At 40.9% G+C, this 26,816-nt stretch overlaps 1 protein-coding gene across 2 annotated transcripts in view; it reads left to right on the top strand.

Annotated features, from left to right (window-relative positions):
* LOC149237885 (DNA gyrase subunit B, chloroplastic/mitochondrial-like) overlaps positions 1-26,816 on the top strand; it is a 135,692-nt gene that overhangs the window by 39,082 nt on the left and 69,794 nt on the right. For both annotated transcript variants that reach the window (XM_089366881.1, XM_089366882.1), the window contains exon 2: positions 5,829-5,973. In XM_089366881.1, the coding sequence (XP_089223007.1) occupies positions 5,829-5,973 (145 nt within the window). The remainder of the gene's footprint in view (positions 1-5,828; positions 5,974-26,816) is intronic.

Here is a 26,816-nt window from a genome sequence, read left to right on the forward strand (position 1 = left end):
CGCGACACAGTCGAGTATGGATTGAGGTATGCTCAAGGTGATGGTGTCAGACTATGTAGATTCACAGATGTAGATTGGGCAAGTAGTTCAATGGACAAAAAATGTACATCAGGGTGCTGCTTCAACGTTGGATCATGGGTGGTTTCTTGGTGTAGCAGGAAGCAAAATAAAGTAGCATTGAGCTCTACAGAAGCAGAGTATATGGCAGTTAGTACAACCACGTGCGAAGCTATATGGCTTTGGAAGATGTTGGTGAGCCTGTTTGGCTAGAGGATGGAGGCGACCGGTATCTACTGTGATAATCAGAGTTGCATCAGGCTCTCTGAAAATCCAATGTTTCATGATAGGTCGAAACACATAGATATACAATATCATTTCATTAAAGGTTGTGTGCAGCGTGGAGCTGTCCAACTACAACATGTTCCCATAGAAGCGCAGGTTGCAAATATACTCACAAAAGCTCTTGGGAGATCTAAGTTCGTCTATTTTAGAGAACAAATGGGTATAGTGGAGCACCCTTTTTAGTAGCAGGGACAAGAGTTTGGTTCTCAGTTGTAGTAGTTACACCATTAACAACAACATGAGATCAGTTGCTGCACTGAGCAAAGTTGGCAACAATACAAGTTGTACAGTGCACTGTCAACAACAACGCAGATGCAGGGTGGTTCAACTACAGATTGGCAGATAAATCAGAGTATGTGCAGTGGCTTGGTGGGCAATGGAAGGTTGTCACAGTGGTCAGACATCAACAACATGTATGGAGGATGTTATGAGACAGAGAGAGAGAACAACTTCCTCGCTAAGAGGGAGTGTTAGTTTTTGTAGCATCGAACAAGTGTTCTAGTCTCGACTTTGGTCAAAGAGGCTAAGAAACACAAGATCTCCATAACCCATAAAATGTTTTAGGAGAAAACACCTAGAGATGTCTCAATTAAGTTAATTAGTTAATAATTAAAATCTTGGGAACATGATATTCTGGAGGGTATAGGAAATGCTATAGGTTCCTTAGTTATGCATTTAGAAATCACAAGGCATGACTGCTACGTCTCATATGCCCACACTTTTGCATACATGAATCTAACGAAGTCACTTTTAAACAATATTGAAATCAACTATCATGATAACATGTGGGAACAACTCCTAAATTACAAATAGATCTCCTTTCGCTGCAAGAAATGGCATGGGTACGGTCATCTCTTTAGAGAATGTTTGTATAATTTCACTCAACAACCTATGCAAGAAATAAAAGAAACAAATCAAAAGAAACAAATCAAGAAGGGTTTGCTAGAATTAAAAACAGTAGAGAGATTGATAGAAAAGGGACACACGATTTGTCACAGTGGGAAATAGAGAAGGTAATAGATATATTGTCCTTCCAAAACTAGAGAAATACCAAGTAGAGGGTGGTTAAAAAGGACCAAATATTTTCCAAGTCTAACTTAGGAAAAGTGATTAATTAACAACAATTAATTGGGAAAGGTAAGAATTCTCTAGAAACTCACATGGATCGACTCAGAGATGATCCTAGCCATTGATGGAGATCTAATCACGACCATTGGTTCACCAATGAGAGATTATAAAAGGAAGTCCATGGGGTTGAGGAGAAATATGGAGAGCTAAGATTGTTGGCAGATTGAGCTACCCGGTTGCAGTGATTCAACAAGTGAGAGAAGTTCGAGCCAAAAAGAACATAGAGGCTGAAGCCTGTTAGGAAGCAACAAAAGTGATTCCAGAGGAAGTTTCCAGTTCCGGAGAGGCAACAACAAGAGGCAGAGTTATTCCACAGTGCGGCTGCGCAGGCAACGTCAGTGAGCAGTTCGATTTGGCTGAGGAGGAGGTCGATTTAGGTTCCAGAGGCCGTAATAATTTTCCAAAAGGCCGGAGAGTCACTTCTAGCAGCAGTAGCAGGCAAGACGACTTGATCAGAGGTAGTTTCAAGCCACACGTGTGAGGGTCTGCGCAAGCACTACATAGAGGGCTTGCGCAAGGGTTTGGATGACCAATTTTTCCAAGGTAGGTTTTGTCGGGATTGCTCGTGGAGAAGGGAAAATGCCCCTCAATAATTTTTGTCAAATTATCTTGTTGAGGATTGCCAAGTTTGGCATCCAAATTGTACTCAGATTTTCACTGCTGCATAATAATAATAAAGCTCTTATCTGCTGCACCGATTTTCCCACATTGGGTTTTTCTAGGGACATTTGTCCAAAAAATAACCGTGTCAATCATATTGTGTGTGTGCTCTATATTTCTCAGTTCCAACATTTTATTTTCCACAATGTTTTTATTTGTGAAGAATTGCAGTGTGATTTATTCATTGTTTGTTGTAGCAAATAAACTGCATAATTAATCAGTTAGAAGAATAAATTTCTAGTTGCTGCAATTTAAGGAAATTTCACAAATGTCAACTTTTAGGATAAAAATGAGAAATAAAGGAAATGTAAACTTTTAGGATAAAAAGGAGTAAAGGAAATGTCAACTTTTACGTTAATAATTGAACATTAACATTAGTTTCCTGCATTTTTGGTCAAACCTACTCAAAAGGTCTTAGTCATGGTTCATTGTGTACATGGAGTGCCTAGGGAGCATCCAGGAAGTGCCTTGTCTCCAAGAGTGTCCTAGGGAATGCCATGCTCCCAAAAGGGCAGGGATCATCTCAAATTCGTTCAAAGTGTGCTCCTAAATTATGGGAGCCTCCCATGGGCACCTACGCGCAGCTCTAGGAGGGGAGCAGGTGTTGTGATGGGTGCTACCGGTAACATAGGTTGTGGTTGTGCATTATGGTCACTTATTTTATGTGTGTGAGGTAAAGAAAACGGGAAAAATTACCTCTAATGAATTTCTTTTTTAAGTGTGTCTAACGCATGATTGTGGAAGCAAAAGCATGCCCTTCCCTAACTTGTTTATCTGAATTATAACAAAAATCAATAGAATGATTTGCTCCTGAAATGACAAGCAAGAAGAATTTAATCAACAGATTTACATGACCTAGTTAGCAATAGTAAAAGAATAAACTTATAAAATGGAATTTTTTTGGCCAGATTGTCAAACATTCCAAAAGATTATCAGATCATTCATTATATGGATGGTTTGAAAACTCATATAAGGGTATCTCCATGAAAACCTCTATTGACTAAATCAGAAGTTTGCTAAACATGCTAGGCTGCCTTGGCCTGTGTACTGTCATGTTTAATCATAATTGAGTTTGTCAAAACATACCAGTGACAGTAACAAATCAAGTATTAGGGAAAATTTGTTATTACTAGAGATCTATTAAGCAGTCCTGATTCATGATTACTGCAAATTTCAAAATAACAAAGAGGAAAAACATAGTGCAAAATTAGGCTCAGCTATGCTAGAGATCTATACTATACTAGGTTCATCTATACCAGAGAGCCAATAAGCAGTCCTGATTCATGATTACTGCAAAATAACAAACGGAAAACACATAGTACAAAAGTTGGTTCAGCTATGCTGTTTTTGTAGCAAAAGGTGTGTAGTAAAAATCATGTTCACAAATGAGAAGGCATGGGCAAGGTTGCGTTCAAATAAAATTTCAGCTTGTGAAGTGCAATACATGCCAGGTAATCATTATTAGGTTGGCATGAATTTGAGATTTCTGAGCATTGAACTGTGTGGTACAACTAGTAAAATTGATATGAAAATGTCTTCAATATAAAGTCTAAGTTCTTTTTCTAAAAACAGTGCTACAAGGGGAGCATGTCCCCCATGCTTCCTTTGTTTCTATAACAGTGTAACTTGGTGGGGGCCGTTTCCCTGCATCCTCTTTTTGTGTAAATTTGGGGAGAAGCATGGGGGGTCATTTCCCTTTTGTGGGGGAATTCTCAGCATTTCCCCCTCAGCCTTTGCCCAATAGCTTTTAAAAAAGTATTTTTTAAATGCCAAAAAGTAAAAACCCTAAAACAAACATGAACATTTATTTCTTGCTCTTGTTGTTCATGTTTATAACTTGTCATTGTTTCTCAGATATTTAATTTTTTATTTTTTTAAAGGATTTTGAATGGGGTACCGTATGTCCAGAACCCTGATGTTTCCTAAAATTTGAGGTGTGTCTCTTGTCCCCTGGACTGGTTTCCCTGTGCTTGCCCCACAACTCCCCCCCACCCCTTGCTTTCCTGGAAACTTGATGGAACATTGTCTAAAACCCTAGAGCATAACTCTTGACTGTGAATCACATTTATAGAATAGCCTATATGGTTGTCTTTGATGCATTGGAGTCGCCTCACCTTCACCTTCAAGTTTTGGCAATGTATGTGCCTTTAATTATTAGTTCTTAGCTCACCTTGGATTTTTGATTGCCATGACAACTTAGAAACTATGTTCCACCAAGTTTCTGGGATGTGGTAACATGGGAGCTGGGAGAGCACTTTGGGAATGTGTGGAGACTCCCCCAAATTTTAAGGAATGTTATGGGGGATGGGGGATGATGAGGTCCTGATCATATGGGGCCCTGTCTCGAAGTTTAAAGGCTAGAAATGATGAACCTGAAATAAGCAAAAATAATCTGCTAAGAAATTAAAGACCAGCAGTGATTTGACCCTTCCTCCATGCTGCTAGATAGGAAAAAGCACTACTAAATGGCTGTAGCTTTTATGTTTTTCTTCAAAAAACTGGCATGGGGGTTGTCTGGAATCTAGATGTCCTGTTTTTGGGAGGGGTGCTCATAAGTTCATTTTTCTTCCAAATGCCCCACACTGGTAAAACAATTGTGTGTGTGTGTTGTGGAGTTTTGCAAAAAGGTACGGTGTAGCCAAATGTTTTGCTAGGCGTCCCCTTTTCCCAGGGGATATCCTTTTTGTGTGTCCACATTTAGCACTGCATACAACCCATTGTTTAAAGCTTGAAGGCTTCTTCTCGTTGTTCAAATATTTAGAGAAGAAAGGCCTATACACTGGAGTTGCTATACAACAGTTATAATAAGAGCACTTTAGTAAAATTCTCATTTACCAGATTTATACAATAACATATAGACTATAGTTTATGCCTGAAGGTGTAAGGTTTATACCCTAGTTATGAAAGTCTGCCAACCAAAAAATTCAGCTGGATTTTACAAACTCTGTTCTGTCTGAATAAAGATGACATTTTTTGTTCTAATGGTAGGCCAATGGACAATGGTGATTGATTGCTTCTCCTTGTAAGCCATTTATTTATTCATGCCTGGATTACTTGAAAGACTGGGATACCTATATCATTGTTTAAATTTAACCCTGTTTAAAAAAAATTTCTGACAAAAGTTGTGTCAAATGAATGTTCAGTTCTTTTGATTTTGGTAACTATGCCTGAAAGTAATACAGCGCCTACCTTGAGCATCTTTCAATTCAATCGACTTTCTTTCTTGCCATGCTGGAATTTATTTTTCTGCCATGAGTTCAGTTCTGTAATCTGTTTATTGCAGTGTTGCGAACATCTCGATAACATCCCAATTTTATCTCGAAATCACGATTTTTTGGCCTAGCCGATGTTTGCCGATTTTTAAAGATATTTTTATGTTATCTTAATTTTGCCAATGTTTGCCGATTTTTTACTGATACTTTCCCGATTTTTTTGTTTTTCAGACCCCTGCCGATTTTATCCCGATGCTGATGTTCGCAACATTGGTTTATTGTTCTATTTAAGTAGATAAATACTGCTAGATTTTATAATGGATTTCTGACACCCCAGTTAAATGACATTCACAAAGGAGATTCAACCTTTAAGTTTGTTGCAACATAATAAAAGCCCGACCCCAGATAAATCATGCTTGGATAGGTATGTATTTTTACATATTTAACTGTTTATTGTTGTTTCTCATGTGGTGATTTTTTGTGCAGAAGCGTACACACGTTCAAAACAATTACAAATGTCATGCCTGCAAGATATTCTACCACCATCCGGGCATTCATGTCATCGTCTGTTTCTGCAGAACCTTCATCTGATTCACCCGCTGCAAAATCTTATGATGCTGGACAGATTCAGGTGGTTTTGTAAAATTGTATTTATATCATAATGATGCCATTCTTAAAAGATATTTTAGTAAGTTGTCTCCATATGAATATTGCTTCTAAGAGAGTACAAACAAAAGAAGCAAATAAACCTATTAGCAGATAGAGTATTGCCACAGGTAGAAGAGGGGCATGGTGCCCACTTCAGTGGCACGTCAAAGATTGTATCATGTTGTCTGTGGAATAGATAGTTGGATGTCTGTTGACAGGTTAGGCCTTTTTGGAGAGTACATTAGATGGGTTTAAACCAAATTTTATTAGTTTTTGTAGTGAACGAACCAAACAGTGTATTGCATGTTTGTTTCATTTATGGGAAAATTTAGAATATCGAGAGATATAATTAATGCCCAATCGAAGAAGTAGATGCTTGTTATTACCCAATATGAATGATAATCTGCACAGAAGATAACCTGGCATGGATAAATCTCAACCTTGGATCTATTTGTCGGAATTTATAAGCCTAACTCTTAGAAACCCTTCATGTACTTTACTGATTTATTCCTGCCTACTTGTTCTGTTAATTAACAAGTTATTTACCATGTAAATACTGGAAATAAATACAAGTACATGCTCAACACATTACAAATCATCAACTGAAGGAAACAAAACAAGCACACAAGTGTCACTGTTGTTTTTGGACCAATGTCTCCGGAAAAACCCAATGTGGGAAAACTGGTGCAACTATCTAAGGGTTTTATTATTATGCAGTGTCTGAATACAATATGGGTGCCAAAACCGGCTCACCCAATAGAGAATAATCTCGGCAGTAGTACCTCTCTACTCGGAAGCAGATATTCCGGCTGAAACCTCGGATAAACACTCTGACAGCTCCCAGTTCTAATCTGCCCCACGAAAACCCCAACGTCAGCCTCTAGAGACTGTGTTAGCCCTTTCTAGCCCAGCGTCTACCCAACGTAGCCTAGCTCTCCCTGCGTCAGCCCCTGGAGGTACTGTGTCAGCCCTTAGCCTCTAAGTCACCCACGCTGGCTCTTTGAGGCATTGTGCAACTCCTGGCTGGCTCTGTGTGAGCCTTGGCTGGCTCTGCGTGAACCTCTAGCTGGCTCTGCATCCCTCACTCTCGGCTTCTGCGCTGATCCTCTCGGTACTATCTCTGACTCTTTGCTTCTGTATTCACTGCCCCTCAGTTGCAGCTTTGATCACTCCTTCGATTTCCTCAGCAAGCCTAGCCCCAAAATATCGAATTCTTGATCAACTTGGTGTGTTCTCCAACTCACCCTCAAGCCTCCTTTTATACTTTTCTCGTTGACAATTCAACGACCGAGATTAAGTCCCTAATCAACAGCTAAGATTAACTATGGCTTGATCCATGACTTTTGGACCCTTCTAACACAGTGTTATATTAATTCACATTAATATTTTATTTTTCCTAAGTTTAGACTTAGGGACTCTATTAAAAATATTAATTATTTTAATATCTCCCAAACTTTTTAGAATCTGCCCAAACCATCTCTGGGTATTGGAGATCTCATGTGCTTTAGCCTCTCCACCAATTTTCGTGGCTAGAGCACATCCGGTACTACTCCAAATCAACACTCCCTCTTAGCGAGCACTGTGCTCTAGTAGTACTTCTCACTGAGCATCACCCTGATCATCCGACATCGGTCCCTATGTTGATGCTAAGCCTGCTGCCCAACATTCTCTGCACTGCTGCATCATGTACTACTACCCATGGCCCTGCCATTGCCACTACTACATCCGTACAACAACTCCCTCTACATCCGTGCTGCTGCCCATGGCCCTGCCACTGCCACTACGACTGCTGTATCTGCATTGCAATTCCTCTCATCATGCTGCATCATGTTGCCCATAGCACTGCTACTGCTAACTGCTGCACTGCAACTTAGTTACTGAGAAGTAAGTAAATGATCTCCCAACTCTGACATCTCCGTCAGGCTAGAAACACTCTCAATGCTGAAGCTCCCTCTGTCACTGACAAGTGCTCCCTCTTTGACCTCTGCGGTGCTGCAACAACTTTGTCCATCTCGCACTGCTTCCTCACGCTGTTCTGGGACTCCTGCACTGTAGCTCCCTCTGTCACTTCATCCGCATCCGTCTCTACCGACATCCGCGAGCACTGCTACTCCTCTTCGGGGCTCCGTACCCAAGTATAATCCGAGAGGTTGGGTACCTCAAGGATCCTGCCCCTCATCGCCTGTAGTCCGTCTGACTACAGCTCGATGTCTCCCCACTTCTGCTCAAGTGGCATGTGAGCACTCATGGCACAGTCATCATTTGTATCCACTTCCTTCTTCGCCCTTGCTGGCGCTGCCTTGGTCTCGGAAGCCTCTCCTTTGCTCTTCTTCCTCGGACACTGGCTCGCATAGTGACCCAGTTCCCCACAGTTGAAGCATTTGACCTTGGATAGGTCCTTCTTCCATTTCTCTTGCTTTCCCTCAGATGCTAGGGCAACATCCTCCTCTTCCTCCTTGATTCTGATCCCCTTGCTGCTGCTTCCTGCCTTGCTTAGCCTTCTGATCTCTTTTTGGCGAAGAGCCGCCCACCATTCCTCCCAATCTGGAAGGGTCGCCTTGCCCAGTATGTTCTGGACAAACACCTCCCAGTCTTTTGAGACTACGTTCAGGGCTGTTCTCACCATCAATTCTTGATTCGACATGGCCCCTATGGAAGTTAGCTGATCCCGGACCTCCTTCAATCGACTGAGGAAGATGTCGATCTGTTCTCCCTTCTGCATCTGGTATGACCGCAACTGATTTTCTAGTAGCATCTTCCTCTGCACAAAAGTATGCTGATACAACTTCTTTAGGGCCTCCCACATCTCATTTGTCGTATTCTTCTCGACGATGTGTGGTACTACATGGTCCTTGACCCCATCAAGGATGATGCTCTTGGCCCTCGCCATTGCATCCTTGTACTTATCGTTATCAGCGGAGTCAACTGGGATCGCTATTGTCCTCAAGGCGAAGTGCTTGAGACGGTTCCTGTCTAGAACGGATAAGATTATGGCCTTCCAGACTACGAAGTTTGAGGCTCTGTCCAGTTTGTCCTGGTCTCTTACCCTGTTCACTGCCATCTCGGTGCTCCTCTACTTCCCTTGTGGAAGTTCTCAGTGTGACTCTCTCTGAGCCTCGATTTCCCTCTTGGAAACCCCTTTGCTGAATCTCACTGTCCTCCAGAACTGCGCAGTTTTGGATCCCAGGCCTCTTTGCTGTCTAGTCCTCCTTGCCTCTGAAAACTGCACAAAACTGACCTCCTTTGGCCTTACCTTGCACCAGCCATTGCCGACTTGAACTATGCAACCTTGTCTCCCAGTGGCCACTGCGCAATTTTTCTCCTCAGTGAGGACTGTGCTCAAAAGTTCCTCAGTCAAGCTTGAGTTGTGCTGTGCAGTCTCAGTGATCAAGTTCTCGCCCTGCCAATTGGAGATGCGCAATGCGTAGTCATTGAGCCTTGTCTCCCAGCTTGTGACTTGTTCTCAGCTTAGTCCATGGATGATAATGCACCATCTTAGAGTAGGGAGTTTCTGGATTGACGTCGGCTCGTCATGAGTGAATTGCAGGAACAGGTACACTCTCAAGTCATGCTGAGAGGATGAAGAAGGAAAAGTTGGAGGGAAGCATGCCTAGAGACTCACTTGTCGCTTGACGAGCAAAGGAGCTTATCAAGAACTAGCAGAGGGGAACACATGCATGCAACTACCTCTCAAGACCAAAGATCATTGAAGACCCTGCACCACCAAGCTATGCAGAGGAGAAGAGAAAGCACATCCAAGAACACATCTATCACTTAGCGGCAACAACGACTTGACATTGCGACCTCAGCAAGCCAGTCCATGTCAGCAGTGTCCAATGTTTTTAAAACCGGAACCGGTGATCGGACCGGTCCACCTAATGAACCGGTTTACCGACCGGAACCGGTCTAACCGGGACTGGTTTGGTCTAAACGAACCGGTTTTACAAAAATACATTAAATAATTAATTTTTAATGAAACAAAACTATTTTAAGATGTAAAACCATGATTCCAAGCCAATAGAGACAAAATATGCAAAGTTTGCTCATTTATATACCATGTAAAGGTGAATATATCAAAATGGCACCGAGTACAATACATATCATCGACAAAATAGCAAAATACATAAGAAATGAGGCTCTAAATGGCCTATAAAGTCCAAAAACAATGCTGCAAGCTATGAGGCCATTGGCCTACTACAAGTCTACACTGTACACATGATCAATCATCAAGTTCATCACCACTACTAGACATAGGATCATCATCAGGAGCTACATAGACATCATCTGGTTCAGAGTCTGAGGATGCCTCAGCCTGATCTGCAACCTCAGTATCAATGCCACCAATGATAATAGTTATAGAAGTGGACCTAATGGAAGCACGAGTTTGTCGACCTGCACGACTAGTGCCTTCCATTGCTTCTTTGCCTTTCCTTGATGTCGCTACTAATCCTGGTTCTGATGCCGACTCAGAGCAAAAAGTCTGATTTTCAGAGAAGTCAAAGATCATAAAAGTGCTGAGGTCAAGGAGTGCTCCAAAGGAATAAGAATATAAGAAGGTTTAAATAGTTTGTTCAAGACCTGTAAGGCATTTGCATTTTCTCTCTCTGTATTTCAGGGCAAATTCTAAATTTCTATGTACTATAGCAAGGTGAGCCGAGACTTTGAAAGAGAACCAAAAAGCTTATGTTATATCAGATATAAAGGCCGAACTTCCTCACTAGAAATTAAGGAGAAGTTACACTGGAGTTCTGATGACTGTACATGTTAATGTGAAAGTTCCTGTGGACATCAGAAACTCTTTGAATTACATTACCCCGCAAACATCCAAAATAACACCTCTATGAAAAATCAGAACTCTGACATCCGAGTTTCTTTGGACAGTGACATCTAAAGTACAAAAACGTGGAATTCTGTAACCTAACTTATTGATAGATTTAAGGCGTTTTTTATGACAACTAGAAACAATAATACTTGTCCAAGCTCTGAGCTACCTTTGGCATCTGAATTTCCTGAAGTTTAAAGTAGACATGGAAGCATCAAAGTCTAATATAATGAAGCATCTAAGGATTGGGAGGAGTTTTATATGGCAAAGACAAGGAGTATACATGAGAAATCTTAACCTATAGGCTATGTCAAATCCAAACCTGTGGTGTCGATATCAAAATCAGCCTCAACCACAGTCAAAAACCCCTAAACCACAATCAAATTTCCCTAAACCACAGTAAAAAATCCGCCTTTTTCCATGTTTTGGTGGGCATGCCTAAAACCGGCCGGTTCTGTCCTAAACCGGCCGGTTTTCACCGGTTAGGGCTGAAAAATGGCGAAAGGCCCAGTCAAACCGGGTTTTTTGGCCGGTTCAGACCGGCAGCCTTGCTAACCGGCCGGTTTGACCGGTAACCGGTTTCCAAAAACGGTTTTAAAAACTATGGCAGTGTCATGTCAAGTCGTGTCATGAGTTGTCGAAGGCCACATCACTATTATGAGCCATGTATATTGTAAATCAAATGTAATGTAAAGTGGAAGTCCAATGGACATACATGAATATGAAGAATCATGTCAGTTGAAAACTCATTGGAAGTTGAACAGTCACGAGGGTAGTCAAAGAGTCACAAGGGTCAAGCATCACCCCTTGGTTATATATAACCCCTCATTGTATAAGCAAAGGACTTTTCACCTAGGCTCCTCTCGCAAAGCATAGAGAGTTTTAGTCTTCTTTGAAGAGCAAGGATTGGGTCCAATATCCCACCACCGGGGCTAGTGATGTATGATGTAAATATGTGTCTTGGAATTTTTGCTTAATACAGAAGCCTTCTTGGGCTAGCACTTTTCCATGCATGACTTATGGATGTTTGTAAGACTACTCTGTGAGCATTTATATTTCATGTTTGTTTCACATATACTATGATAGTTGAACTATTTATGTTGTTTTAGTGCTTACCTTTTTGGGAATGTGCTGTTATGGTTGTCATTGCTGTCTCATCCTTGTGGACTTATCCACACGACAGACCTTTCGCCGCTCATTGGTTATAACGACTATCACATCCGTTGTGTACTATTTCGTTGGATGGTAGACGGATCTTTCCCTGTCCTTTGGTTTTAACAATTGCCACATCCGCCGTGGACTATTTTGCTGGATGTTGGACAAACCTTCCTGGTTCATGTGTCTCTTTCTGGGTGGTACTATTACCTCTCACTTAGAGGCTCACTTTTCTCCCCCTTTTTTGCAATAAGAGAACCTAGACATAGTTACGTTGCACACTCACCAGGGACACTCACCTTGCTTTTCGAAGGTACCATTGCAACATTTTCATGTGTTGAAAGTTAGAGCCAAGGCAAATCTTTAAGTATATGGCAACCGGGCCATCATACCAGATGGGAATCCTACACCAAATTGTGTGAGGTCTAATTGGGACCTTATATCGGGGAGATCCCCTGAATGTTGGCGGATCCAACACCATCAACAACATGAAAGTGGAAGAATGTGTTGATCAACACAATTAAAAGAGGATAATACAAACAAATGATGCACGGGGTATGAATTTAATGATGAACAACATGCAAGTGATATGTTGATCATCACCAAAGTTCGACACCAGCAAAATGATTAACAAGCAACTTGAGAACAATCGATATAATGAGAGTTATGAAAGTAGTGGTGATGGTGCTCATAGGATTTTTTTTTTTGAATAAAATCATAATTTTCACTAGTGGAGTTGAAAATTATATTTTGTATATGCATCGAGATGCATCCAAAAAACCTGTTTGAAAATAGTCATCCATAAAAGAATGAAGGATCAGGCTTGTTTGCCCTATTCAAAACACTGTAAGGAAATATCAATACTACCCAAGATACATAAGTCAAAAGGGGCACACTGTCATTCGTAGGTTCTCTAAAGAGAACCACTATCATAGTTTAGATACATCATCAAAATAAGATCAAATAACCGGCTGCAGGCCTTTTATAAAAGGGCTGTGGTAGTACTCATAGTGTGTGTCTCCCACATATTCCACATTCCCAGGTCCTGCTCTGCTCTCGCCTTGGAAAGGCTATTAGCAATGGAGTTCCTTTCCCTGTATATATGGCGACATGAAATCTGGTCAAAACCCTGCTGTAAGTTCATAATCTCAACCATAATGGGAATCGAGGTATGCATGTGACATCTGGTAACCTTGTTAAACCAATTGATAACAATCATAGAATCACCAAATATCTGAAGTTGTCTGCATCCTAATTTGGTGTCAAAAAGAAGTAAAAGCTTAAGAATATATAATTCAACATAATTACTTGAACCCCTGCCAAGCCCACTTTGAAGTTTTTAGAAGTGATTTTCATTTATATAAATGACCGCGCCATTGCCTCCCCTTCCGCAGTTGCCTTCAGCCATGAAAAAAATCCTAGGGGCGAGCACGATCTTCTTCTTCAGGCATGATATTCTTTGACCTGTGAGCATATATCTCACCAGGATTTAGATCATAGATGGCTAATACTTGTGCTGTTAGCTTTTGAGGGATTAAAGATTTTTCTAGGAATATGGCATTATTTCAAGCTATCCAAATGCCCTAGCTTATAATAAGAGGAAGGTTCCTAAGTTTTTTTGGGCCTGATCGATCCCACCATAGACGCCAAGCATCGTTACAAGATATGCCCTAACATATAGAATTTAAGGATAAAGATTGACATACAATATTCCAAACTTCAGATTTGAAGGGGCATACCAGAAACAAGTGTTCCACTAATTCCTCAACGCCTTTACATAAAGAACACTTACTTGGACCAACAAAGCACCTCTTTTTAAGGTTTTCACTCGTGGGAATTTTATTTCCCAAAATGCACTATAGCAAAAGTCCGGATTTAGCCGGACAACTTAATTTCCATAGCTTTTTCCAGTGTTGTGAAAATCACGATAAAATGAAAAAATCGCAATTTTTTCCCTCTTCCGATAAAATCGCGATAATTAAACGAAAAAATCGTTGGATTTTTTTTGCCGATTTTTATTGAAAAAATCGTGATAAAAACTTAAAATATCGCCGGGGGTCGCGACAGATGGCAGCGAGGTTTTATAATGTTTTTTTTGGTTTTTTAAGGGATGCTAAATGTTTGAAATGCATTTTTGTTGAAAGAAACAAATAATTTTTGAGTGGGGCAGCTTAATGATCAAGTCTAGGCCCTAGTATTGATATGCTATTCATGGTAATGTGAAATTCTTAAAGTAAAAGTGACATTCTCCTTAATCTTCATTTTCATCCTTTTATTTAAAGTTTTAACATTACCATGAAATGACTCAGGATGTTTGAGAGTGGTTCCGGCCTCATTGGATTTCATATGGAGAAAGTAGAATTTTAGATTTCATTCAAAATCCAGCAGACTTATCAGTTTTTCTGGATTTCAGGATTGAGAGATTGTAATGTTTCCAGGTGACACCACCTGCCCGGGCTACCCCTGCCACCAGTAGAGGATGTGGTCTACCTCCTATAGCTCCTACTTCTAGTTCTTCAGCTTCTAGAGCATATCAGACTCCACTGCCAACTCCACCAGCACCAGCATCTACATCTAGAGGGAAAGGGAAAGCTGTGGCATTTTCTTGCAAGAGGGACAGAGGAAATCAATAGGATTAGAATTTAGTTATTTTCTTCATTTTATTGTATATGACATTATGAAATGATGAGATACATTATCATATTTTTTGTTGATATTTTGAGGCTGAGTTGGGACTCAGGAGTCCAGACTTACTATTTTAGACATGATTCAATGTTATGTGTGATTTTAGCGCTAGAAATGATATTAAACATCTTATATATTAGTTTTTTTATCATATTTATGTGTCAATGTATTTATTTTATGTTGTAGATGGTTTAGATATTAAAAAAATTGAAAAAAAATGATTATTTTTGTACCAAATGATTATTTCCCGATTTTTTCCGATAGTTTCCCGATAATTCCGATTTTTTTCCGATTTTTTCCCCACGCTGATTGAATCCCGATAACGATTAATGCAACATTGACTTTTTCCACCACCAAGCTGGAGCTTTTGTCTATTGGTCAACATTGATAAATAAGAAACCCAACTTTGGCGAGTATTCCCCATGTGGAGAACGAACCTAGCTCAACGAATCATCCCTGCCCCTCAATTTTACATGTGAAGAATTGAGAGCAGTTGTGTAATTTTGTCACAGACCATGCCATTTTTCCGAAAGATTTAATTAAACAACATCAACCCATCCTCGTGCCCACATAGAAGATCTTTCTGGATCAATCACTTAATTCAGATTATATCTCCCTTGAGCATTTAGAAGATCCACCAACTCTTGTGAAAGATGATAATTTTTGTTATATCCTTCCCATGGATTAGCCCCTATTATGATTTTTTCATCTGATCCAATCTTCCAAGCCAACCCTTTTCTATCATGCTGAAAGAAGACAAAACAACTTTCTAGATCACAAAAACATTTGACCTGAACTTGTTTGGGTGCCTAATCCATTCCTATAGAGAAATAGGAGATATATACTTCCTGCAAATTACTTATGTCCATAGACTATCGTTTAATAGTAGATTCCATCCTACTTTAGCAGCCAAGGCCTTAGAAAAAGAAAAGAAGTTTTTTAGGCCCCATCCTCCCCATTTCTTAGGCAACATAATTTTGTCCCATTTTACCCAAGGAAAAACTCGACCATCTTTTGATCCCATCCATAGGAATCTGCAACAAATCTTACGAACAAAATTTAGGATCCCTTTCAGAATCCAAGACAACGCCATCCAGAACACTGGGATGGCTTCCAAAACTGACTTGATGAGCACAGACCTACCTGCCCTTGATATCCATTTGAAACTCCATACGTTTAATCTCTTTTCTATCTTTGCTATTTATCACAACCAATTAGCCTTTTTGTAATTGTTGGGCTTCAAGAAAAACCCAAGTATTTTAGCCTTTCATCAAAATTATTTAAAAGAAAAGGAAATAGATTTAGAACATTTGTAGACTCTTCTTTGGCTAAACCCACTTCAGAGAATGTTGATTTTTGTAGGTTTATCATCATTACTATCGCTTTTTCAAATAGAGAAAGAGTCAATTTAATTGATGATAGGTCTCATCGGGTCCCATCAAAAGACAAGAGGATATTGTCTGCAAACAACAGATGTGAAATTTTTGGGTCACTAGCCACCATAGCATCCTTTAAGTCATCCCTCTTTGCTTTAGACAATAGCATGCTCAACCCTTCAGCGATTGAGAGAAATAATAAAGACAAAAGTAGACAACCTTGGCAAAGTCTGCATTCAATGTGAAAAAATGTCGAGGCAGACCCATTAATAAACACCGCAAGAGATACAGAGGTAATGCAACACATGACCCAATTAATGAAGCTTACCTCAAATCCCAGGTGAGTCATGAGCCGATTTAATTAATGCTAGGTCTCATCTAGTCCCGTCACAAAACAAGAGGATATTGTCTACAAAAAATTGATGTCAAATTTCTAGGTCACTAGCCACTGTAGCATCCTTTAAGTCACCCCTCTCTGTGCTAGACAATAGCCTGCTCAACCCTTCACCCTTGAGAGAAATAATAAAGACAAAAGCAGAAAACCCTGGTGAAGTCTGCGTTCAATGTGAAAAAATGTCGAGGGCAGACCCGTTAATAAGTACTGCAAGAGATACAGAGGTAATGCAACACATGACCCAATTAATGAAGCTTACCTCAAATCCCAGGTGAGTCATGAGCCGATTTAATTGATGTTAGGTCTCATCTGGTCCCATCTGTTAAGTTATGGTATGTTCTATGCTTATAACAGTTTACTTCTTTTTCTTATTATATTCCACCGATTAGCAATCACATGTACATAAAGTAAAGTGCAGATAGAACATTAAACGATCGACAGAAAACAAGCCAAGACAAGAGACACAAGATGTGGCGGCTAGCCAGGGACAAACCCCACAATGTGTGGGGAAACCCTTTGATCAAATCTTCTTTTATCTTCAATAATTCAGCAGAGAGAAATAGTACAATAAATCTGATTCATATCAGCAGTAGCAAACCCTAGATCAGTAGCATTAGCATTAGCGGCTTCATTATCAAACTAGGGCAGACCATATCTCACAAACCGACAGTCGGATTGACTTCATTCCACCACCAAAAGTTTCGGCTTCCAGAGGAGGTTCAGATGAACCTACAGCGCAGTTCAGATGAGGAGATCTTCTAGGCCACGCAAGTCAATCTTTACTTCTGCAGTTGCAGCTTCAGTTTCAGCAGTTTCTGGCTTCAAACTAGGGCAGTCGATATCTTGCAAACCGTTCGTCGGATTGACTTCATTCCACCACCAAAAGTTGCGGCTTTCAAAGGAGGTTCAGATGAACCTACAACGCAGTTCCAAAGAGGAGATCTTCTAGGCCACGCAAGTCAATCTTTACTTCTGCAGTTGCAGCTTCAGTTTCAGCAGTTTCCAGCTTCAAACCAGGGCAGTCGATATCTTGCAAACTGTTCGTCGGATTGACTTCATTCCACCACCAAAAGTTGCGGCTTTCAAAGGAGGTTCAGATGAACCTACAACGCAGTTCCAAAGAGGAGATCTTCTAGGCCACGCAAGTCAATCTTTACTTCTGCAGTTGCAGCTTCAGTTTCAGCAGTTTCCGGCTTCACATGTGTGAGAGAGAGAGACCCATTTCAGCGCAGTAGAGAAGAGACTCATATCTGCGCAATAGAGAGAGAGAGATGTGATGAGATGAGTGAGTCCAAATGAGGAAAAGTCCTCTTATATTTATACACAACGTTGGTGGGTGAATAGATGCGACTGTTGGGCTTCTGAGCCTACATGAGTTGTAGGTCGGCTTGATAATAATTCCATAATCAAAATAAATTCATATCTCCATGAATACTTATCGGAATTGGATGATCTTTATATCAATCCTACACCTCTCAACGAGAGGAATCTAATAAAAATATTATTAGCCATGAATAAGATGACCCACATGAAGTTTTGCCCTAGTTGCCAATTTTAACACTCCCTCTCAACCATGGAGAACTTCATCTGCAATCTGTCTATCGGTCATTACTATTCATCCATCAAATGCACTGCCTTGTACAGCCTGACCCTTGCCCTGCTCTGCTTTATTTTGCCTGTTCTGCTTTGTCTTGTTCTGCCCTGCACTGATCTATGCTGTTTTGTTCTGTTCTTCTCTGCTCTTGCATTGTTCTGTTCTACTCTGCTTTTGTCCGAATTATGAAGAAGAAGAAATGATCGAGGATGTATCATACTGACTCAAAGTCAGTCTCAGAGTATGTACCACTAGTCCCAGACCAGTCTCAACCAACCCAAAGTCAGCGTCATAGTGAGTACAACTCCAATGGTCCCAGACCAATATCATCCTCCACTGACTCAAAGTCAGTCTCAGAGTATGTACCACTGATCCCAGACCAGTCTCAACCGACCCGAAGTCAGCGTCATAGTATGGTACAACTCCTACCACTGGTCCCAGATCAATGGAGGTCATCCTAGCGTAGGGAGTACGGTAGTTACAACGATGCGTCCATCGGTACTACTATGGTCCCTAACTTCATTTCCCTGCTCATTGATCAGATGAGAGGTACTTCCCATGAGTCCCAGATGTATGGGTACGATGCCTCGACAGGAGAACTAATCAATCCTGTCCTCACAGGAGAACACATCAATCCTGCTACAATTGCCATGGAGAACACATCAATCCAGGCCTCACAGGAGAACACATCAATCCTGCTACAATTGCCATGGAGAACACATCAATCCAGGCCGCCATGGAGAACACATCAATCCAGGCCTCACAGGAGAACTAATCATCCTGCTACACAGGAGAGCGAATCATCTTGTCCCACAAGAGAGCGAATCATCTTGTTCCAGTGTGCACCACCAGGGGAGGGTGAGTCACCCTGTGGTAGTATGTTGCTCCAGTAATAACCGCAAGCCCTCAGAGCTCCCAGAGCTCAATGTATGCAACATGCAGGACCCTTGTACAAGGGTTTCTTACCGACTCCAAGTCGTTTGGGAAAATCACAGATTAGATCTTTCCTCGGGGCTTTGACAAGGTGTATCAACCTGTACATCATCTTAATGCGATGGAGCCTCTTTGCTCATCAACTTACCATATCTAAGATGATGTCTATCTGCTGGAGCAATCGACGAATACGGGATTCCTCAATAATCGAATCCCACCTCTGGTTGTTATAGAGAATCACAGTGGTATCCAATGTAAATCCAAACAGCTCACTAAAGAGCTTTCGCAACCAGACTACCTCACACGAGGTTATGCTAGCAACAATATATCCTGCTTCAGCGGTGCTCAAAGCCACCGACTTCTGCTTCCTGCTCATCTAGGATATCGAAGCAGATCCCAAGGTGAAACAGCACCCGGAAGTGCTCTTACGGTCCACCACACTGCCTGCCCAATCAACATCAGTATATCCAAGTAGTCTCACATCTCCGGCAGTGTATCTTAATCCATGAGAGATTGTGTCCTGAAGACATCTCAGAAGATTCCTGGCATCAATCCAGTGAGGCTCAACCAAATATGAGCTCACAATGCTAACTGCAAAAAAATATGTTCGGACGGAGGTTCACCAAGAACATCAATGCGAATGAGTTTATGAAACTCAGAGGCATTTCCCAAATCTGGTCCGACATCACTACCATATAACTTCTAAAAGTTAAGATCCTCGAGGTAGTCACAGGCTTGCAGTCCATCATACCAAATCTTTCCAATATCTTTACCACATATTTCCCTTGAGATAGGAAAATTTCCCTTGGCTTCTGCCATACTTCAAGTCCTAGGAAGTAGTGCATCAGTCCTAGGTCTTTCATTTCAAATTCAGAGGCCAGCTCCCTCTTACATTTGTGAATGAGAGGGTCTGCACCTGTTAGAAAGAGGTCATCCACATACAATACTAGTATGAGAGGCTTGTCATCTTCAACCTTAAAGTAAAGGTTAGGATCGGCTTCACTCCTATTGAATCCCAGCTTCATCAAGTAGCTATTGATCCTCTCATACCATGCTCGGGGTGCTTGCTTCAGCCCATAGAGAGCTTTCTTCAACCTGCATACATGAGATTTTCGATCATAAATCTCAAATCCTTCGGGTTGCTCCACGTAGACCTATTCTTTGATCGAGCCATGCAAGAACGCAGTCTTGACATCCATCTGATGTAGGTTCCATCCTTGTGAAGCGGCAAGGGCTATGATCGAGCGGATGGTCGTATATCTGGCAACAGGTGCAAATATCTCATCATAGTCTATACCTTCCTTTTGGGAGAAACCTCGAGCAACAAAACGAGCCTTATACTTTTCTGTGCTTCCATCTGCTGCATGCTTTATCTTGTAAAGCCATTTTGAAGTAACAATTGTCTTGTCCAGGGTCTGGGAACTACTTCCCAGACATCATTCTCCATAATAGACTCATATTCTACGGTCATAGCATCCTTCCATACTTGATGCTTGACGGCATCTGAGAATGACGAAGGCTCATTTTGTATGATCGTGCTCATGATGGTCAGGTATCCTTGATACCTATTAAGTTTCTTACTTTGACGGAAGGTTCCTCAGGGTGCAACATGTCCTTTAGCATCATCAAGTATCCCCCTAAGCCATGAGGGCCTCTTCCTAGAAGAGGAAGGCTCATGTGGATGAGAATCTATCAGATCCATGGATTCTTCTACATCAGGCATTGATTCATCATCCTTTTCTTTCGGTTCCCTGGTGTTGGCTTCTTGAGAGCTCCTCAAAGTCGAAAGATTGTTCACCTTGCGATGAACTTTTCTTTAGGAGTCTTGGAACCCAATGCTTGATGAGGGCATCAATTTTGTACATATACGACGGTGATTGTAGTTTCAGCCCATAGAAACATCAGAAGTCTTTGATCATGTAGTATGGTCCAGACAACTTCCATCATCGTGCGGTTCTTCCTTCCCACCACACCATTCTGCTCAGGAGTATGTGGTGTAGTAGTCTCCCTCTTAATGCCAACCTCAGGTATGCCTGAGTGAACCAATTGAAATATATCAGAGGTCTTGCTTTGGCTTGAGGGGAATGGTCCCCTTTTGAATTTTCCTTCAGCACATCTTGGACATACACCTTCATTCTCTATTTAGAATTCGGGCATCCCTATCACCATTTGTCTTACACCGAGTATAACTTTATAATGAAGGGGGGAAAACCTCTAATGCCAAAGTTCGGACTGAAGAGATGTGTCATAAGACATGACACCTAGCAGACTTCCATCGACCTGATATAATGAATCAACACTAAACCCAAGAGTAAAGGCATCTTTAACATTATTTTTCCATATACATACCTTGCCATCGCTGAAGGTTACCTTGTAGCCTTTGTCTTCCGTTCCCGAGATGGACACTAGGTTCTTTTTGAGGTCAGGTGCATTTAATACATCCTGGAATTTCTGGCCTTCTTGAATGCTTGTCCTCTTCCTTGATTCCCAGCTCTCCTCTTACCTTTGCTGTTGAATTTGTCATTCCTTTGATTGCCATCAGAGGGATTTTGATCATCGTCCTAGAGTGAGTCCTTTCTATCAGGGCACTCCCTTGCATAGTGACTTGCTTTATCGCAAATGTAACATCATCATTTTCTTCTAGCCTTAGGTCTAGCCTTTCCTTTTGATTTAGTCCCGGAATTATTTCTTTTCTTTGCATGAAAAGAAAAGGCAGCAGGAGGACCTTTAGGCATGGGCATTTCTTACACTTCTTCCCTTGTTTCTTCTTGAATGCATCTGCCATTAATTCCTCGAAACCAGGAATTACATTATAGTTCAGAAGAGTAGTCCTGAACACATACCATTCAGGTGGTAATCCTTCAAGAGTTGTGAGTGCCATTTCTCTGTCAGTAATAGTTTCCCCAATAGATAGGAGATCGTTCTTGATCTCGGTGATTCTTAAGAAGTATGCTTGCGTACTTTCATCTTTACCCTTCTTGATTTCCCTCATAGATTTCCTTGGAGGTGTCTAGATCAGAGATGTAGGCCACCAAGCGCTTGTCGATAGAGTCCCGGATGATCTTCTTTGTTTTGACTTCTACATTTTTCCATTTGTTCCAGGCAGCAGCAGATGCATTTGATGAAGGCTCAACAATATTGCCTCTTACATGGTCCAGCACTCCTTGATCTTCAAGGGTTAGATCGATAGACATCTTCCATCCGTGATAGTCAGCTTTCTCACGGAGCTTGTCTTCGGCAGGAAAGAGTGTTGAGGACCCCATAGTTCTTTTAGGATAGCCTTGCCAATCTTCTCTTCAATGATTGCTCTTGCTCTTGCTCGGGCTTTGTCTTCACCTCAGCTCTGATACCATGTTAAGTTATGGTATGTTCTATGCTTATAACAGTTTACTTTTTTTTCTTATTATATTCCACCGATTAGCAATCACATGTACATAAAGTAAAGCGCAGATAGAACATTAAACGATCGACATAAAACAAGCCAAGACAAGAGACACAAGATGTGGCGGCTAGCCAGGGACAAACCCCACAATGTGTGGGGAAACCCTTTGATCAAATCTTCTTTTATCTTCAATAATTCAGCAGAGAGAAATAGTACAATAAATCTGATTCATATCAGCAGTAGCAAACCCTAGATCAGTAGCATCAGCATTAGCGGCTTCATTATCAAACTAGGGCAGACCATATCTCACAAACCGACAGTCGGATTGACTTCATTCCACCACCAAAAGTTTCGGCTTCCAGAGGAGGTTTAGATGAACCTACAGCGTAGTTCAGATGAGGAGATCTTCTAGGCCACGCAAGTCAATCTTTACTTCTGCAGTTGTAGCGTCAGTTTCAGCAGTTTCCGGCTTCAAACTAGGGCAGTCGATATCTTGCAAACCGTTCGTCGGATTGACTTCATTCCACAACCAAAAGTTGCGGCTTTCAAAGGAGGTTCAGATGAACCTACAACGTAGTTCCAAAGAGGAGATCTTCTAGGCCACGCAAGTCAATCTTTACTTCTGCAGTTGCAGCTTCAGTTTCAGCAGTTTCCGGCTTCAAACTAGGGCAGTCGATATCTTGCAAACCGTTCGTCGGATTGACTTCATTCCACCACCAAAAGTTGCGGCTTTCAAAGGAGGTTCAGATGAACCTACAACGCAGTTCCAAAGAGGAGATATTTTAGGCCATGCAAGTCAATCTTTACTTCTGCAGTTGCAGCTTCAGTTTCAGCAGTTTCCGGCTTCACGTGTGAGAGAGAGAGACCCATTTCAGCGCAGTAGAGAAGAGACTCATATCTGCGCAGTAGAGAGAGAGATGTGATGAGGTGAGTGAGTCCAAATGAGGAAAAGTCCTCTTATATTTATACACAACGTTGGTGGGTGAATAGATGCGACTGTTGGGCTTCTGAGCCTACATGAGTTGTAGGTCGGCTTGATAATAATTCCATAATCAAAATAAATTCATATCTCCATGAATACTTATCGGAATTGGATGATCTTTATATCAATCCTACACCTCTCGACGAAAGGAATCTAATAAAAATATTATTAGCCATGAATAAGATGACCCACATGAAGTTTTGCCCTGGTTGCCAATTTTAACACCATCACAAAACAAGAGGATATTGTCTACAAAAAATAGATGTGGAATTTCTAGGTCACTAGCCACTGTAGCATCCTTTAAGTCACCCCTCTTTGCTTTAGACAATAGCCTGCTCAACCCTTCAGCCATTGAGAGAAATAATAAAGACAAAAGCAGAAAACCCTGGCGAAGTCTGCATTCAATGTGAAAAAATGTCGAGGGCAGACCCATTAATAAGCACTGCAAGAGATACAGAGGTAATGCAACACATGACCCAATTAATGAAGCTTACCTCAAATCCTAGGTGAGTCATGAGCATTCTAAGATAGATCTAGCTGACCCTGTCGTATGCCTGTTATAGGTCAATTTTAAGCACCATATCTTTTAATTTCCTAGTCTTCAAATTGTGGAGACTTTCCTCAGCTACCCCAATAGCCTCTTGAATATGCTTTCCCTCCAAAAAAGAAAACTACCCCTTTGCTATGATTTTCTAAACATTGTTACATAAAGAAATAGGTTTGTACTCGTCAAAAGTTTGCAGAGAATCATTCTTTGGAATGAGGGCTATGGATGTAGTATTGAATGCGTCATATATTTGTCCTAATAGTCTGCATTCTTCAACCACCCTTAATAGGTCTTCCCCTAATAATTTAAAGCATAAGTTCTACCGGCCACCCATCAGGCCCTAGGCTCTTGTCTCGTTTGAAGCTGTGTAGAATCTTTTGAAGCTCTTCCTTAGTGACTAGCTCCATAAGAGAATGATTGCCTCCATCATTTGTGAACTGGGAAAGTTCCCAGCCAATGCTATAACCTCAGCTAAGGAAGTTTCCCTAGGGGCCCTAAAAAGAGTACTAAAGTGAGTTTTCCCCAGCCTAGCCAGATCTTCAAAGGTCGTGGTTTTAACTTTTGCCCCCATCGGATCATTCAGAGCCCAAATTGTATTAATAGCTCGCCGTCCCTTTGCATATTGCTGATTTTTTTTTTTTTTTTTTTTTTTGTATTTTCGTTCACATTTTTTTATCCAAATCGTGCGGTTCTTCAACCTCCAAGTTTCCTCCTTTTCTTCCAACAATTTTTTCCTGGTGTCCTTCATCTGAATGATTCGTTGTTGGGCTCCTCCGATATATAACCCCCTCCCTCTGGTTCTTCCAACTGCTTCAACTCTTGTTCAACATTATAAAGGGTGTCCTCATCCCTTTCTTTTTTGGAGATAGACCATTCCATTGTGGCCTTTTTGATTCTTTTGAAATTGTCTGCAAAATTCACTGAAGCATAGCCACCATTGTTAGGATTAAAAGGGATCCAACTTTCCTTACGATATTCTAGAAAGATTCGTCTTTAAGCCAAACTAAGTTGAATTTAAATGGGGCCCTTGGCTTGTTGAAACCACCCTTTAGCTTTAAAAAGATGGGGTGATGATCAGAGTAACCCCCAACCCCCGCCCATTTTCGGAAAAGAGCGAGCCTTTCCAACAAATTTTTAATTAACATAAAACGATCCTTATCCTTCTAGCAATCATCGCATCACCAGTTCTCCGATTCTGCCAGGTAGGTTTATACTTAACAAGGTCCACATCATATAATTTGTGTGACTCCAAGAGATCAATGAAAAAATCAGAGTGGATCAGGATGACAATGAGGACCCCATATTTCTGAGGCACCCATTGAGAAGTTCAAATCTTCTCCCACTACCAAATTATCTGCTTTCATAAAAGATCGTGCCATAAGCCTTTCCTAGAAGGTCATTCTATCCTGATATAGACCATAAATATTAACAATCTTTAGCTCCATCCCCAACTTTGCAACAAAAAGGTCTACGCCCAGAACCCCTTTTGCCCCCCAAGATCCAAGACGCTTTAAAGACCTTTGATTCAAACCAATTGCTAAGCCTCCCAATCTTCCTTTAGTGTCAACCACTGCAAAACACCATCCTGGAGCCAAAGAGAGCAACGTTTTTTCAATCACATCACTATTTGCCAGAATTTCTTGAAGGGTGATGACATCAATTGGCTTTGATTGTATCAAATGTTCCAGAGCTAGTATTTTAGAGGGACTAGACAAGCCTCGACAATTTAAAGAGAGGAATATCATTGAGGAACAATTATAGAGGCCAGCACTACTCTAAGTGCACCGACATTAGATTTTTGTCTCCCAACAACCACAACTTGACTAGCTTTAAGCTTTGCTTGTGAATAAAGGATTATCTACCTCAAGGGTTGCTTAAAGCCTATGAGGGGGACGAGGGACCCATGCTTTGGAGGGTTTTTATTTCTGAGCTTTGATCTAAGATTGTAATGCTAGCACGAGTTAGAAGATGTCGAGGGATCTAATGGGGGAAGGAGTGGGATCTAAACAACTAGCAGGGTAAAAGGGGAGGGAACAAGCCACTGTATTGTTGAGAAATTGCAATAAGAAATTCCAGTTTAATTTTTCCTTGAATTAAATTCGAATTCTATTCTCATAGCAACTTAAAATAGTTAAATTAAGTTTATTAAACTTACTTAACTTAGGAAATTCGAGTTGGAAGTCTTTTGGAAGTCATGTATATGTTCTCCCTACTTTGTAGGAGTCTAGTATGAGTTAATTGTGAGTTGTAAAATAGAAGACTCAGTTTCATGAGTTAGTTCAGTTAAATTAGTTCTCAAACTGATTGAGAGAACTAATAGTGAGTTAACAGTCAGTGGTGTCACTAATGAACTCCACTAGTGCTACTCTAGTTAATTGAATATTTACTCATCAGAAACTCATGCATGTCGATTCTGAGAAAGACCCAGTTGAGACTAGAGTGCAGGGACAATGTACTATTTGTTTTAGATTTTTCTGAGTTGCACTGATAGTGCATGCATTCAGGAATTGATCCTTAAGGGATTGCGCTGTTTTTAGAGGCTTTATTTCCCTTTAAATACAAGCTATCCTTCATAGGAATTACACATTGGAATAGAGACTTGGAGAGCTTGTGAAGAGGCTAAGCTTTGGCCTTGAGCTTGCTTATGAGTTGGAGATTGAATTTGCTGAGTGCTGGGATTGTTCTAGAGAGAACAAGCATTGTAATTTCATCTTGATTTTCCGGATTAATACAAAATAGATAGTGGTGTTTTGAGTTGTGGCTTTCCCCGGATATTTATTGTGTTATGTGCCTTTGATTCTCTTCCTCTATTGATTATTGTTTGCTCGATGTTTATGGGCTTCCTCTGTAAAGAGTAGAAGTATATTATTGTCTCTTGCTTTAGCAAATTGCATTAGCTTGTGAATTTACAGGATTTTCTACATGTATCCGTATCCAACCTAGAAATAACATTGCA

The sequence above is a fragment of the Pinus tabuliformis genome, chromosome 8, assembly GCF_031772625.1.
Source record: "Pinus tabuliformis cultivar Carrire ecotype Pingquan chromosome 8, CPIR1, whole genome shotgun sequence".
Taxonomy (NCBI): domain Eukaryota; kingdom Viridiplantae; phylum Streptophyta; class Pinopsida; order Pinales; family Pinaceae; genus Pinus; species Pinus tabuliformis.